This window comes from Pleurodeles waltl, chromosome 12 (assembly GCF_031143425.1).
Source record: "Pleurodeles waltl isolate 20211129_DDA chromosome 12, aPleWal1.hap1.20221129, whole genome shotgun sequence".
Classification (NCBI taxonomy): Eukaryota; Metazoa; Chordata; class Amphibia; order Caudata; family Salamandridae; genus Pleurodeles; species Pleurodeles waltl.
The window spans coordinates 705,031,953-705,046,652 of NC_090451.1; the positions used below are offsets into that span (position 1 = coordinate 705,031,953).

Sequence of the window (14,700 nt, forward strand, 5' to 3'; positions counted from 1 at the left end):
TAGTGTGGTCGAGCAGTAGGCTTATCAAAGGAGTAGTGTTAAGCATTTGTTGTACATACACACAGGCAATAAATGAGGAACACACACTCAGAGACAATTCCAGGCCAATAGGTTTTTGTATAGAAAAATATATTTTCTTAGTTTATTTTAAGAACCACAGGTTCAAGATTTACATGTAATACTTCAAATGAAAGGTATTGCAGGTAGGTACTTTAGGAACTTTGAATTAGCAAAATAGCATATACAGTTTTCACATAAATCACATATAGCTATTTTAAAACTAGACAGTGCAATTTTCAACAGTTCCTGGGGGGAGTAAGAGTTGGTTAGTTTTTGCAGGTAAGTAAACCACCTACTGGGTTCAAGTTTGGGTCCAAGGTAGCCCACCGTTGGGGGTTCAGAGCAACCCCAAAGTTACCACATCAGCAGCTCAGGGCCGGTCAGGTGCAGAGGTCAAAGTGGTGCCCAAAACACATAGGCTTCAATGGAGAAGGGGGTGCCCCGGTTCCAGTCTGCCAGCAGGTAAGTACTCGCGTCCTCGGAGGGCAGACCAGGGGGGTTTTGTAGGGCACCGGGGGGGACACAAGTCCACACAGAAAGTACACCCTCAGCAGCACGGGGGCGGCCGGGTGCAGTGTGCAAACAAGCGTTGGGTTTTCAATAGAAAGCAATGGGAGACCAAGGGGTCTCTTCAGCGAAGCAGGCAGGCAAGGGGGGGGGCTCCTCGGGGTAGCCACCACCTGGGCAAGGCAGAGAGCCTCCTGGGGGTCACTCCTGCACTATAGTTCGGATCCTTCAGGTCCTGAGGGCTGCGGGTGCATAGTCTTTACCAGGCGTCGGGATCTGAGAGCAGGCAGTCGCGGTCAGGGTGAGCCTCGGGATTCCCTCTGCAGGCGTCGCTGTGGGGGCTCCGGGGGGTCAACTCTGGCTACTCACGGTCTCGCAGTCGCCGGGGAGTCCTCCCTGAAGTGATTGTTCTCCACAAGTCGAGCCGGGGGCGTCGGTGCAGAGGGGCAAGTCTCACGCTTCCGGCGGGAAACGTAAGTTGTTTTAAATTTGCTCCTTTGTTACAAAGTTGCAGTCTTGGGTGAACAGACCCGCTGTCCTCGGGAGTTCTTGGTCCTTCTAGATGCAGGGCAGTGCTCTGAGGATTCAGAGGTCGCTGGTCCCTGGGGAGAGCGTCGCTGGAGCAGTGTCTTTAGAAGTGGGGAGACAGGCCGGTAGAGCTGGGGCCTAAGCAGTTGGTGTCTCCATCTTCTCTGCAGGGTTTTTCAGCTTAGCAGTCCTCTTCTTCTTAGGTTGCAGGAATCTGAGTTCCTAGGTTCTGGGGAGCCCTTAAATACTAAATTTAAGGGCGTGTTTAGGTCTGGGGGGTTAGTAGCCAGTGGCTACTAGCCCTGAGGCTGGGTACACCCTCTTTGTGCCTCCTCCCTGAGGGAGGTGGGCACATCCCTAATCCTATTGGGGGAATCCTCCATCTGCAAGATGGAGGATTTCTAAAAGTTAGTCACCTCAGCTCAAGACACCTTAGGGGCTGTCCTGACTGGCCAGTGACTCCTCCTTGTTTTTCTCATTATCCCCTCCGGCCTTGCCGCCAAAAGTGGGGCCATGGCCGGAGGGGGCGGGCAACTCCACTAGCTGGAGTGCCCTGTGGTGCTGTAACAAAGGGGGTGAGCCTTTGAGACTCACCGCCAGGTGTTACAGTTCCTGCAGGGGGAGGTGATAAGCATCTCCACCCAGTACAGGCTTTGTTACTAGCCACAGAGTGACAAAGGCACTCTCCCCATGTGGCCAGCAACATGTCTGGTGTGTGGCAGGCTGCTAGAACTAGTCAGCCTACACGGATAGTCGGTTAAGGTTTCAGGGGGCACTTCTAAGGTGCCCTCTGGGGTGTATGTTACAATACAATGTACACTGGCATCAGTGTGCATTTATTGTGCTGAGAAGTTTGATACCAAACTTCACAGTTTTCAGTGTAGCCATTATGGTGCTGTGGAGTTCGTGCATGACAGACTCCCAGACCATATACTCTTATGGCTACCCTGCACTTACAATGTCTAAGGTTTTGCTTAGACACTGTAGGGGCACAATGCTCATGCACTGGTGCCCTCACCTATGGTATAGTGCACCCTGCCTTAGGGCTGTAAGGCCTGCTAGAGGGGTGACTTATCTATACTGCATAGGCAGTGTGAGGTTGGCATGGCACCCTGAGGGTAGTGCCATGTCAACTTACTCGTTTTGTCCTCACTAGCACATACAAGCTGGCAAGCAGTGTGTCAGTGAGGGGGTCCCCAGGGTGACATAAGACATGTTGCATGCCTTAGAGACCTTCCCTGGCATCAGGGCCCTTGGTACCAGGGGTACCAGTTACAAGGGACTTACCTGGATGCCAGGGTGTGCCAATTGTGGAAACAAAAGTACAGGTTAGGGAAAGAACACTGGTGCTGGGGCCTGGTTAGCAGGCCTCAGCACACTTTCAAATCAAAACTTAGCATCAGCAAAGGCAAAAAGTCAGGGGGTAACCATGCCAAGGAGGCATTTCCTTACATCTTCACTAAGGCAGAAGAACCTGGAAAGACCATCAGCATTGAAGTGGTCATTCCCAGGATGGTGTTCCACCCTAAAGTCCTTTCCTCGTAGGGAGATGTAACACCTCAACAGGTGGAATTCTTACCCTTCATGTGCTTTAGCCATCTGAGAGGCCTGTGGTCTGTCTGAACCTGGAAGGGAGTCCATAACAAGTACAATTTCAGCTTCTTCAGTGCCCAGACCACAGCAAGAACATCCTTCTTAATTGAACTCCACCTCTGTTACATGGGATGTAAGCTCCTACTGTGAAGGCTACACATTGGTCTAGCCCCTCTTCATTTAGCTGTGAATGCACAGCCCCTATGCCATGTTCTGAAGCATCTGTCTGTACTGTAAGCTTTTTGGAGAAGTCAGGCCCCTTGAGTACTGATGATGTACACATGGCTGCCTTCAGGGTGTCAACAAAGGCTTTCTGGCATACATCTGCCCTGATCCCCTTCTTGGGCTGCTGTTTAATACCAGCTCTCTCAAGGGGGCAACAATGGCTCCAGATCTTTTTACAAACCTCCTGTAATATAAAGCGAGGGCTAGTAAGGCCCTCTCTTCAGTCCTGCAGGGTGGGGGGAAGTGGATCGAGGTGTCTCAGGTCAGGATATTCTCATTCTTGGTGCAGGGGGGAGAAGGGGGAGTGGCTTCACTTTGACCCCTCCCACTAGGTGCCTCAGATACACCACAGATCTCTGCCCTATGTGGCACTTGCTGGCCTTCATAGTAAGGCCTTAATGCTGCAGGGCCTGAACCACCTCCTGGTCCTCCCAGGTAGACCTGAAAAATACAATGTCATCAAGGTAGGCGGCACTGAAAGCCTCCATCCCAGTCAGAACCCTGTTAACCAACCTCTGGAGTTGGGGCAGAGGCAATGTTTAACCTAAAGAGCATTACTATAAACTGGAAGTGGCCCTCTAGGGTGGGGAATACTGACCTCTCCTTACCCCCCCCCCCCTTCTCGGTTAGGACAAATGATCGGCACCCAGAAGTCAAGTCAAAAGTACTTAGGAACTTGGCAGACTCAAACCTATCTATAAGCTCATCAGCTCGGGGATCGGGTGATAATTGAGCCATTGAGCCCCCTATAGTCAACACAGAACCTGCGTTCTGGTGTGGGGCCCTGTGGAGCGGTTTTGTGTACCAACACCACTGGACTCGACCAAGAGCCATTGGAGTGTTTAATCACCTCTAACTCCATCTTAGGCGCTGCCTCCTTAATGATGGCTCGCACCTTGTCAGACAGCCAGTACATTTTATTCTTCACAGGCATTCTGTCCCCTGTGTCTGTAGCAAGGGTACACAGATGAGTCAGCCCCAGGGTTAGTGAGAATAAGGAGGCAAGCTGCCCCAGCAAGTGGCAACAGTCCCTCTGCTATTCTGGAGTCAGGCTAGTGGAGAGGTTAACATCTTCTACCAACCCATCCTTATTGGAAGACAGGAGGTCAGGGAGAGGTTCACTGTCTTATTTGACCTCATTATGTCACCACAAGCATAGTGACTTCAAATCTTACATAATGAGGCTTGACAGAATAACATGGGGGATCCTTTAGAGGTTTATGGGGTTCTTGAGGTCCACCAGGTAAGTGATCTCTCCTTTTATCTCCCTCACCTCACAAGGCCCAGACCAGCAGTCTTGTAGGGCCCTTTGCTCCCCTGGCTCCATCACCCACACTTTTGGCCACATGGAAACTCAACCATACTCTTTGGAGTACTGCATGGAATGTTCCTCAAATGTGACCTATTTTTGATTGACACTTCTTTAGAAAAGTCAGTTTTTTAAGCTTAAATTTTTATTTAGCTCATCTATCTTCCATAAGTTGTTCATGGAATGGCGAAGACAAAGAAATTGCGAAGACTTTGTCCTGAAGATCAGGTTTTTTTCTTGAGTATACCCGCTTTTAAGAAGGGCTTCTCACTACTGGTAAAGATACCATATCCATAATCAGAATATGAACCCAGTTTTAGAAAAGGTTTTTGAGGAATCACAGGTTTGTGAAAAGGTCAGTACGGCAAACCTTCAAGAAGAAGTTCTGATATTGCCACTGATGATTTGTTGTAGCACTGGTTTTGTTAGTAGACTTTGCTTTATGCAGGTAATGGCATTTGTAAGGATATAGGCGTATGCTGAAGTGGATCTAGCCACTACAATGTACTATGATCTCCAATTTGCAATTTTGAAATCTGTCAAGGCTGGCTTGGTCCTCCATCCTTCAATAAATTGAGTAGTGCACATAGGTTAATATGAAAATCAACAGAGTATACAATTGGCAGAAGTGCAACATGAAGTAGTATTTAAAAAGACATAACTTGTGTTCACAAAGGGATATTGGTGTTTCAGTATATTGTTTAGTATCTGTTCGGGCCCTCATTCCACCTAGTGTTTATACTGTACAGAATCTGCTCGGGCCCTCATTCTGCCTGGTGTTTATGCCATGTAATATCTGCTCGGGCCCTTCATTCTGCCTGGTGTTTATACTCTGTAGTATCTGCTTGGTCCCTCATTCTGACTGGTGTTTATACTATGTAGTATCTGCTCTGACCCTCATTCCGCCTAGTGTTTATACTGTGTAGTATTTGCTCTAGCCCTTATTCTGCCGGGTGTTCATGCCATGTAGTATCTGCTCTGGCCCTCAACCCACCTAGTGTTGATACTGTGTAGTATCTGCTTGGGCCCTCATTCTGCCTGGTGTTTATACTGCGTAGTATCTGCTCGGGCCTTCGTTCCGCCTGGCATTTATAATATGTAATAGCTGCTCAGGCCTCATTCCTCCTGGTGTTTATACTATGTAGTATCTGCTCAGGTCCTTATTCTGCCTGCTGTTGAAACTATGCAGTATCTGCTGAGGCCTTCATTCCGCCTGGTGTTCATGCCGTGGAATATCTATTCTTCTGCATGGTGTTTATACTGTGAAGTATCTGCTCATGCCATGTAGTATCTGCTCGGGCCCTCATTCTGCCTAGTGTTTATACTGTATAGTATCTGCTCGGGCCCTCATTCCGCCTGGTTTTTACACTATGTAGGATCTGCTCGGGCCCTCGTTCCGCCTGATGTTTGTACTATGTTGTATCTGCTCTGGCCCTCATTCCGCCTGGTATTTTTACTATGTCGTATCTACTCTGGCCCTCATTCCGCCTGTGTTTATAATATGTGGTATCTGCTTTGGGCCTCATTCTGCTGGTATTTCTACTATGTAGTATCTGCTCTGACCCTCATTCTGACTGGTGTTCTTGCCATGTAATATCTGCTCTGGCCCTTCATTCTGCCTGATGTTTATACTATGTAGTATCTGCTCGGTCCCTCATTCCACCTGGTGTTTATACTGTGTTGTATCTGCTCTGGCCCTCTTTCCGCCTTGTGTTTATACTATGTGGTATCTGCTCTGGCCCTCATTCCGCCTGGTGTTTATACTGTTTAGTATCTGCTCTGGCCCTCATTCCGCCTGGTGTTTATTCTGTGTAGTATCTGCTCTGGCCCTCATTCCGCCTGGTGTTTATACTGTGTAGTATCTGCTCTGGCCGTCATTCCACCTAGTGTTTATCCTATGTAGTATCTGCTCTGGCCCTCATTCCGCCTAGTGTTTATACTGTGTAGTATTTGCTCTAGCCCTTATTCTGCTGGGTGTTCATGCCATGTAGTATCTGCTCTGGCCCTCAACCCACCTAGTGTCGATACTGTGTAGTATCTGCTTGGGCCCTCATTCTGCCTGGTGTTTATACTGCGTAGTATCTGCTCGGGCCTTCGTTCCGCCTGGCATTTATAATATGTAATAGCTGCTCAGGCCTCATTCCTCCTGGTGTTTATACTATGTAGTATCTGCTCAGGTCCTCATTCTGCCTGCTGTTGAAACTATGCAGTATCTGCTGAGGCCTTCATTCCGCCTGGTGTTCATGCCGTGGAATATCTATTCTTCTGCATGTTGTTTATACTGTGAAGTATCTGCTCATGCCATGTAGTATCTGCTCGGGCCCTCATTCTGCCTAGTGTTTATACTGTATAGTATCTGCTCGGGCCCTCATTCCGCCTGATTTTTACACTATGTAGGATCTGCTCGGGCCCTCGTTCCGCCTGATGTTTGTACTATGTTGTATCTGCTCTGGCCCTCATTCCGCCTGTGTTTATAATATGTGGTATCTGCTTTGGGCCTCATTCTGCTGGTATTTCTACTATGTAGTATCTGCTCTGACCCTCATTCTGACTGGTGTTCTTGCCATGTAATATCTGCTCTGGCCCTTCATTCTGCCTGATGTTTATACTATGTAGTATCTGCTCGGTCCCTCATTCCACCTGGTGTTTATACTGTGTTGTATCTGCTCTGGCCCTCTTTCCGCCTTGTGTTTATACTATGTGGTATCTGCTCTGGCCCTCATTCCGCCTGGTGTTTATACTGTTTAGTATCTGCTCTGGCCCTCATTCCGCCTGGTGTTTATTCTGTGTAGTATCTGCTCTGGCCCTCATTCCGCCTGGTGTTTATACTGTGTAGTATCTGCTCTGGCCGTCATTCCACCTAGTGTTTATCCTATGTAGTATCTGCTCTGGCCCTCATTCCGCCTGGTGTTATACTCTGTAGTATCTGCTCAGGCCCTCATTCCGCCTGGTGTTTATACTATGTTGTATCTGCTCAGGACTCATTTTGCCTTGTGTTCATGCCATGTAGTATCTTCTGGCCTTCATTCCACCTAATGTTTATGCCATGTAGTATCTTCTTGCTCTTAGAAAACAGTTTGAAGAAGAGGAGTCTGCACGTTTAATAGCTGAATCTTACTTTTTGGAATCAGAACCTGACTGTTCAAATCATGTTCTTAGTTCAAACAGTGATTTTGAAAATAAAGTTGTTAATTTTCAACAGGTTCTTATTACTAAAAAAAAGGCCCCGGGTGTAGTAGATGTTCTTCTAAAAGATGCCACGCCAAATTCACAATGTGCAACCTAAAAGACAGGGGGCAAAGAGGGCACCAGAGATACAGCAGGGAGGAGGACTTTGAAGTGGGAGGCATGCCAGGGTGGAATAGAAATGGACATACCGGATTAAGAGACGGGGTAGGGATGGGCACACTATAGAAGCTAGGCAAAGGTATTGAGAGGTCTTTAGGGGAAGCTGAAGCAGAAAGTAGCATGGTGAGGTTCTCAGAATCGTTACTTTTATCCATGTATACTCTGCTTGCTATGCATGCAACTAGCTGCTTCAAGGCGTGTACCGTCCCATGATCAGGAAGTAGTTGAGCACAACCTCATGACATTTATCAACAAAAAAAACATGTTGAAATTTTCAGTTTTCAGCTGTGAATAATTTGCCTGTGGACGGTCCAGTTGTTGATGAGGTTGTAGAAATCCTTGAAATGCCTGATTGAATGTGCTACTGAGATCAATAGGTGTGTGACTAGACAATTCTTACAAAAGAGGCGAAGCAAACCTCAACGTAATCTGTCCCATTGTTTGTGTCCTGACTGTTCCTTTTTGGTTTGATTTGTAGGGCTGTTGACGATGGTGTTTCTTCAAGGGTGACACCTAGTGGAGGACCGGTCAGTTCTATGACCATCACAGCAAACTCGTAATCCTTGAACATGAACCACCTGAAAGAAATAAACGGCAGACCAAGTCCAGAGTTGCCAGTGTGACCTTGCGTTGAGCACTGTGTCTGGGATATTCCACTCGGTCACCGGGGATGCCAACAAAGTCTTACTCTTTAACCATTGGTGCTTGCAATTTAGGAGCACCCATTGTTGGGAAGGAGGAGGAAAATAATTGATTTGAACTTCGAGTCATGGAGGCAATAATCATGTGCCTGTTGTGAGGATGTAGGTGTGCTTCCTGTTGTACCTGAGCCATTTGTTTTTTTACTCCAATTCCATTTCTGGGTACATGATCTGCGGTGCCTGTCTGGATGACGGCCAGATCTGAAAACGCTCCGGGGCAGTGGCAGTGGCGGCAGCAGCAATGCAGGTGTACGTTCACCCTTGGCAAAGTTGTTGAATCCTTCCAACAGCAGTCTCGCCCCATCCAGATCCAAGGTACAGCTGTTACATGAACTAGCCCATGGAAGAAGCCAGACCCTGTAATAAGAGGCAACATTTATTGTATGGTCCTTACCTCAAACTGAGGTATATGAAAGCATGTCTTCTCCAAAACGCTGTTAGAGGTTGAAAGTTTACAATCCTGACTCATGATTGGAAGAGAGCAATTATAAACCCCACAGTGCACTGAGGTCCAGCACTCATTTCAGAGGCTGGACCAGCGGCCACATTAAATGGTCAGCTGTTTTTATTTCCTCTCCATCAATTCTGCTCAGAGCCGCACATTAAACATTTGGATTGATTCTACATGATGTCAGAATTGTCTTCAGCGCCTAGGAATTGTAACTTGTAACATGGTCTCCTAAGTGAGTCACAGCCTCAGTAATTGAAAGGAGCATATATTAGAGGAAGAGTAGAGAGCCAGTTGGGGCTGCCGGCAGGCGCAGGGGCGTTCCAGTATTCATGCATGACATTACTAAAAGGTGATTCGGATTTGTGATTGGTTTGTTTCCTCATGTGTCCCCAAAGTTTCTCTCTAGTTTCCAGAAGGGACTGAGCCTTAGGGAGGAGGTTTGATCTTAACTGGAAGGAGGAAAGCAAGGCAAAAGACTCCGTCTCTCCTCCCTTCGTAACCCTACTCCTACCTCCTTTTCTTGCAAGACAGCAGCTTAGGGAATTCCAGCAAAGCCATGTAGGGTGTCGGTAAGAGGGACTGTGAAGATTTGTTGTATTTCTTAGATGCTGAATGCTGCATCACTGGTGTAAACCATCAGAGATATTCCTTTAGGAATGCACAGCCGTTGAAAAACTGCATTTAGCTGTGATTTCAGATCCTTCTGCGAGTTATTAACCTGAATGCTGAAGGCTACACTGCTTGGGACCATAGCAGAGTAAATGTGGTAACTTCAGGGAGTGGTCAGTTTCCACTTCCATTCTAAAGACGTATTCAGGATTTTCTTGAGGGCAGAGGTTAACATGAGGGGTGGATCTTTAAATGGGGACATTGGACACCAAGCAGGAGTAATAAGGGCATATGCTTACGTTGGTTGCAAGTAGACATCTGTTTCTCACTTGAGAGATGGGTGTCTTCTAACCTTCAGCTTTCAGTGCCATAAAATCTGCAATGTAATAAGGTGTTTTGGTCAAATATTTCACAGGCACAATATTTGGCTCTTCTCCGTAGATGTGCTATTTTGTGCATATGCAGATGTTTCTTCATTTACACTTATGATGTAGAGTTGAAGGTTGGGTGAAAGTCCAGCAGCGCTCCACAGGAACATCCTAGAGGTTTCATATCGTGCCGTTCTTCTCTAACTGTGGATACAGATTTTAGAACATACTGTGATCTGGTACTAGCATCTGTGACCCGAAAAAACAGAAAAAAGTTAGACGAGAGTAGGGCAGGGTGATTCCTACCCTCATGTGCTCACACCTGTCACTTTAAGTGCCATATTGGGATGAAGTCAGCTCATAAGATCCCTGCAAAGCGAATTTACACAGTGAAACCCTGGAGTTGACAGATAAGGACTGTAACCAGCAGCTTCACACCAACAGCCATCTGAATACTGGTCTTCATTTGGGCAGGCATTTGACTTAGTTTTCAAAGTGATTTTTGTTGATTTGCTAGACATTTCAGACTTTTGATGATCATTGCACCTGAATGCCAGCCGGAGGAGCAGACTTGCTATGAGCTGAGAGTGTGGGGTGTTCACAATGCTGTAGAAGTTGCCATTGGTAATGAGTCGCCACGTGGAAAACCAGTAACTCAGTACAACCTTTCTACACCCACTCGATACATGAGAATTCATGCTTGTGCTGTTTCTTCATAAACCAGTTCCTTTGCCCCTAAAGTACAGGAATTATCTCTCCTTCTAACAGACTTCACGGAGACCAGGTCTATTGGTAGAACAGATCCCATGGTTATCCAATCTTCAGGTTCAACAGACACTTCAGAGATCAGTTCTGCAAGTTGCCCTCACCCCATGGAAATCCACTTTACATGGTCAGCAGACCCACAGAGATCATCTCTAGAGATTCAACAGATCCTACAGAGATTCATCAGACTCCACAGAGATCTACTGTAGGTTCAAAGGATCCCAGGGAGATCCATTCTACAGGTTGAATGGACCATACAAACATCCACTCTACAAGTTGAATGGAAACCACGGAGATTCACTGCGCATGTTCAACTGTACCCATGCGGACAGTCTTACTAGTGGGCAGTCGATGGCCATCTCACTCTTCTGGAGAAGCTGGTAAACCACTGCCTAATGAGTGCCACATTTCACGTTTTAGGAGCTGGTGAGTACTGTAGCGGCAAGCATGCAGTTCAGCGGAAATCTCGTAGCACATCTACAGCTGCTACAAAGAGGAGCGCAGGCATTCTTTTACGCTGAATGAAGTATTGCTTATTCACTGTTTTTAGATTCTAATGAACATTCCAGCATAATCATCTCGTCATCTTTTAAAAACAACATGCATTTCTACGTCATGCATTTCATCCAGGCTCCAACCCTGGCTGTGGATTGGCATGTTAAATAAACACATACATTGCTGCTGGTGGTTTTATTTCCTTACCTCCTTCGTAGAGTCAAGCAAGCATTCTGTCAAACCCAGAAAGGCACTACATAAACTCTAATCTGCACATGCAATCTTCCCAGAGTCATGCCACTTAATTGATTCATTGGTGTCAGTTGAAGATACCCATGTGACCTTGTTACAGAATGTAAAAACCTATTGAAGTTCCACAGCACCAGATAGAGACAGTTGCCACTGCTTTATTGCCTAAGCTTACGCCATCGAAAAGGGATATTTTAGGTGCCTTGCAGATTTAACAGTCCTGCATCATTGAAGGCTCAGATACTTTCAGCACACGCCTCATGCCTCTTCCTTCTATACACCTCTTTTTGTCCTCCCTTCTATAAGTCTCTTCCCTATCTTCCATTCTCCTGTTCTCTCATCCCCCCACTATGTTGCTGTCCTTTATTCAGTCTATACCCATCCTGGTCTTTCTTTTCTCCTCCTTCTGCTTGCCATTACACCTCTGTTGCCACCCTCCTACATTCCTTGTTACCTTCACATCTCTTTTGTCCACCTCTTCTCCCTTGTACTGCCCTCCACTTCTATACCATATTCTTTTATCACTATTTATCATGGGCATCGCACCAGTATGTCACCTTCTGTCCACTCACTAGCATCTGATTATCTAAACATACAGAATACTTGTATGGTCACTATGCAGTCTGTAAATGTGTGCCTTTGTGTATCTCTGCATTTGTAAAGCACAAACCTGCATAAGGAGCAAAAGTGCTCAACATAGGCTGGAGCCCCTAGGTATCATTCAGGAGTTGTTCAAATAATTCTGTGTTTTATGATGAATTAATTCTGTTGTGGAGAGATATAGCATACTCTGGTGACTCCAAAGGGTAACACTTTGAACTGGTAGTGGTGACCACTTACCAGGAAGGGGAGTTAGCTCCAACAAGCTGGAGGAATTGAGGTGTGGAAGTAGGCTTCCTCCATGTCAAATGCCTGTGATTTTTTTTTTTTGCTGCAGAAGGAGTTTGGTCTTGCCAGGATGCATCTGTTGAGTGGATGGAGGTCGAGGATTGGTCCAAGGGATCCGTCCTTCTTGGGGATGAAGAAGTATAGGGAGTGGACACCTTTGCTGTGGTGTTGGCGGAGTACTGGCTGTATGGGTCCTTTCCACGGGAGCATCTGAACCTCTTACTGTAGCAGTGCAAGATGTTCAGGGCTTAGGTTGTGGCAGCGGGAAGGGGTCATGTTTGGTAGGGTTGGTAAAGATCTGTAGGCAGTAGCCATGCTTGACAAATGGGAAGACCCACCGGTCAGAGGTGATCGCCCAACCGGGCTGAAATCCCTGAAGTCTCCCATGGACAGGTGTTGTGTGATTAGTGGGGTGGTGATGCGGGGCAAGTCAGTTTTTGGAGGTAGATGCTGCCTTGCTGTGGGTGCCTCTGCCTCTACCCTTAGTGCTGTTCCCTCTAAAAATAGCTCTGTGTGAAACCTCCGCTGCCCTGCTGGCGATGTCGTTGTTGCTGCCTCCAGGCGGAATGGGAAGGTTCTGGGGAAGTGGCTTTGGAAGTATCAACTGGATTATTTCCTTCAAAGAGAGACCCTGCTGAAGGGGACGTACAAGGTGCCCATTGTTTTGGCGATCTCAGTGTATCTTTTAATCTTTTTTAATCTATATGTCAACATAAGGTCCGAAGAGGTGGTTGACATCAAATAGCAGATTTTACAAGGTGCTGTTGCCTCATCGATTCACTTGGTCTCCTTGTCAGGACGTGGAGTGTCCCGCGGTGGCCTGGCATGCTGCTCTTTTCCTAGTGGTGGTGACCACTAGTAAGTCAGGTGACAACTGACCCCTGATGCAGAGGGTGTCGGAGGGAGCTGGTTTGTATTTTGTTCTCAATGTGTGGCATAGCCACGCATGACTTGACTTGTCCTTTAAATGTGTCACGGGTAGATCTCGTAGATCATCCCTTAAGCATTGGAAGGTACTGAACAGAACACTTTCTTTTCGAGAGTGCCTCTAGAAGGATGTCCTCTTCCTCAGGAGTGATGTATATGTCCACCTTATGATAGGTGGCTGCGCATTGGATAATGCTGTGGTACGTCATAGTGTCATCTCGCGTGAGGCCGTGACATGAATATGTTCAAAATCAGGGTCTGTGGGCGAGGGGTTCCACGTTGTAAGCCTACACAGGTGCAGAATCCTCCGCTAGCGAACAAAAATCTGTAATACTAGTGTCCGAGTAAGATTCCAGGGATGTTTGAGGAGAGATCTTAAAAGAAGAGGGAGGTGGAGGTGGGATGGTGATGAAGGAGGAGGAGTAAGTTTGTCCTTAGACATCTTGGGGGCAAGAGTGTCTGATGGCTCGACTTCGTCAACAGCAAACTTGCTTTTCTGGGGCAGAATCTTGACAAGTGCTGCTGTTTTGCCTGTACATGGGTAGATGAAAATGTTTCTGTGTCTCTCAAACAGCTAATGCTGAAGATGTGATGTTCCTCGACATCGAGGGCGACCGGCTTCAGTGCCGACGATAGCAAACTTGCTTTTCTGGGGCAGAATCTTGACAAGTGCTGCTGTTTTGCCTGTACATGGGTAGATGAAAATGTTTCTGTGTCTCTCAAACAGTTAATGCTGAAGATGTGATGTTCCTCGACATCGAGGGCGACCGGCTTCAGTGCCGACGATGGCTTGTGCCCCGGCGATAGTTTGGGCGCAGAGGGAGGCTTCGACTGCAAAGCCAGTTGTTGCCTGGGAGTCTTTGGCTTCAAAGGTACAGTCGATTTGGGCCCTTAATGTCGATGGGTGTCTACAAGATCGAGGGCATTGGCTGGGTCTGTCCTCGGCTCTGAAGCCTTGATTTGGTGTCGGCCAGGGCTTGGCAGTGGCCTCGATGCCTGTCCCCAGAGGAGTGATGCCGTGCTCTCACGTGTAGCCACTTATGATGACTGGCCAGTACTGGGGCTCCAACAGTACCCATGCGTAGTGTGGTCTTAACACATGGCTCGCAGCTGACTGAGGGGGTTAGAGAATGCTTGGATGGGTCTTCCTTCTCCTCCTCCTTGAAGAACTCCTCGCCAGACTCCTAAGTTTCAGAGTTGATATATTAGGAGCTGGACTGGTGGGTCGGGAGCTATATTGACTCGCCCAATGCTGCCTCTTGCTGTTCTTTGATGACCAGGGAATCAGCTTCACCGAAGATGATAGGTGTCTCTCAAGTCAACTGGGCCATCCTATTGTGTGTCTATTGTTTATCTCAGTGCTGACATAAGGCCAAGAAGCAGTCACAGTGGCTGTTGTCAGGATCCAGCGAGAGGCAGAAGATGCACTGGTGTGGAGGTTGGCCAATGGATACCTCTGGGTGTAATTGCCATTCGTGATCCACTAGGCAACACCTGCTGAGTTAACACACCCTGGCGATTTAAAAAAAAAATCCTGCCAGATGAATCCTCCTTTGTGCAAACATGTCACTAGAATTCATGCAGGGATGCAGGGAACCGCACTGGTGCGTGCCCCCAGCAGGTGTGAATTGCTGAATTGGCAAAACCTCCACCCACCACTCCACTTACGGAGGACAA

At 47.3% G+C, this 14,700-nt stretch overlaps 1 protein-coding gene across 4 annotated transcripts in view; it reads left to right on the plus strand.

Annotated features, from left to right (window-relative positions):
* MOSPD3 (motile sperm domain containing 3) overlaps positions 1-11,144 on the plus strand; it is a 35,882-nt gene extending 24,738 nt beyond the window's left edge. For all 4 annotated transcript variants that reach the window (XM_069215663.1, XM_069215661.1, XM_069215660.1 and 1 more), the window contains exon 6: positions 8,049-11,144. In XM_069215663.1, coding sequence (XP_069071764.1) covers positions 8,049-8,080 — 32 coding nt within the window. In that variant the 3' untranslated portion in view covers positions 8,081-11,144. The remainder of the gene's footprint in view (positions 1-8,048) is intronic.
* Positions 11,145-14,700: the final 3,556 nt, after the last annotated feature.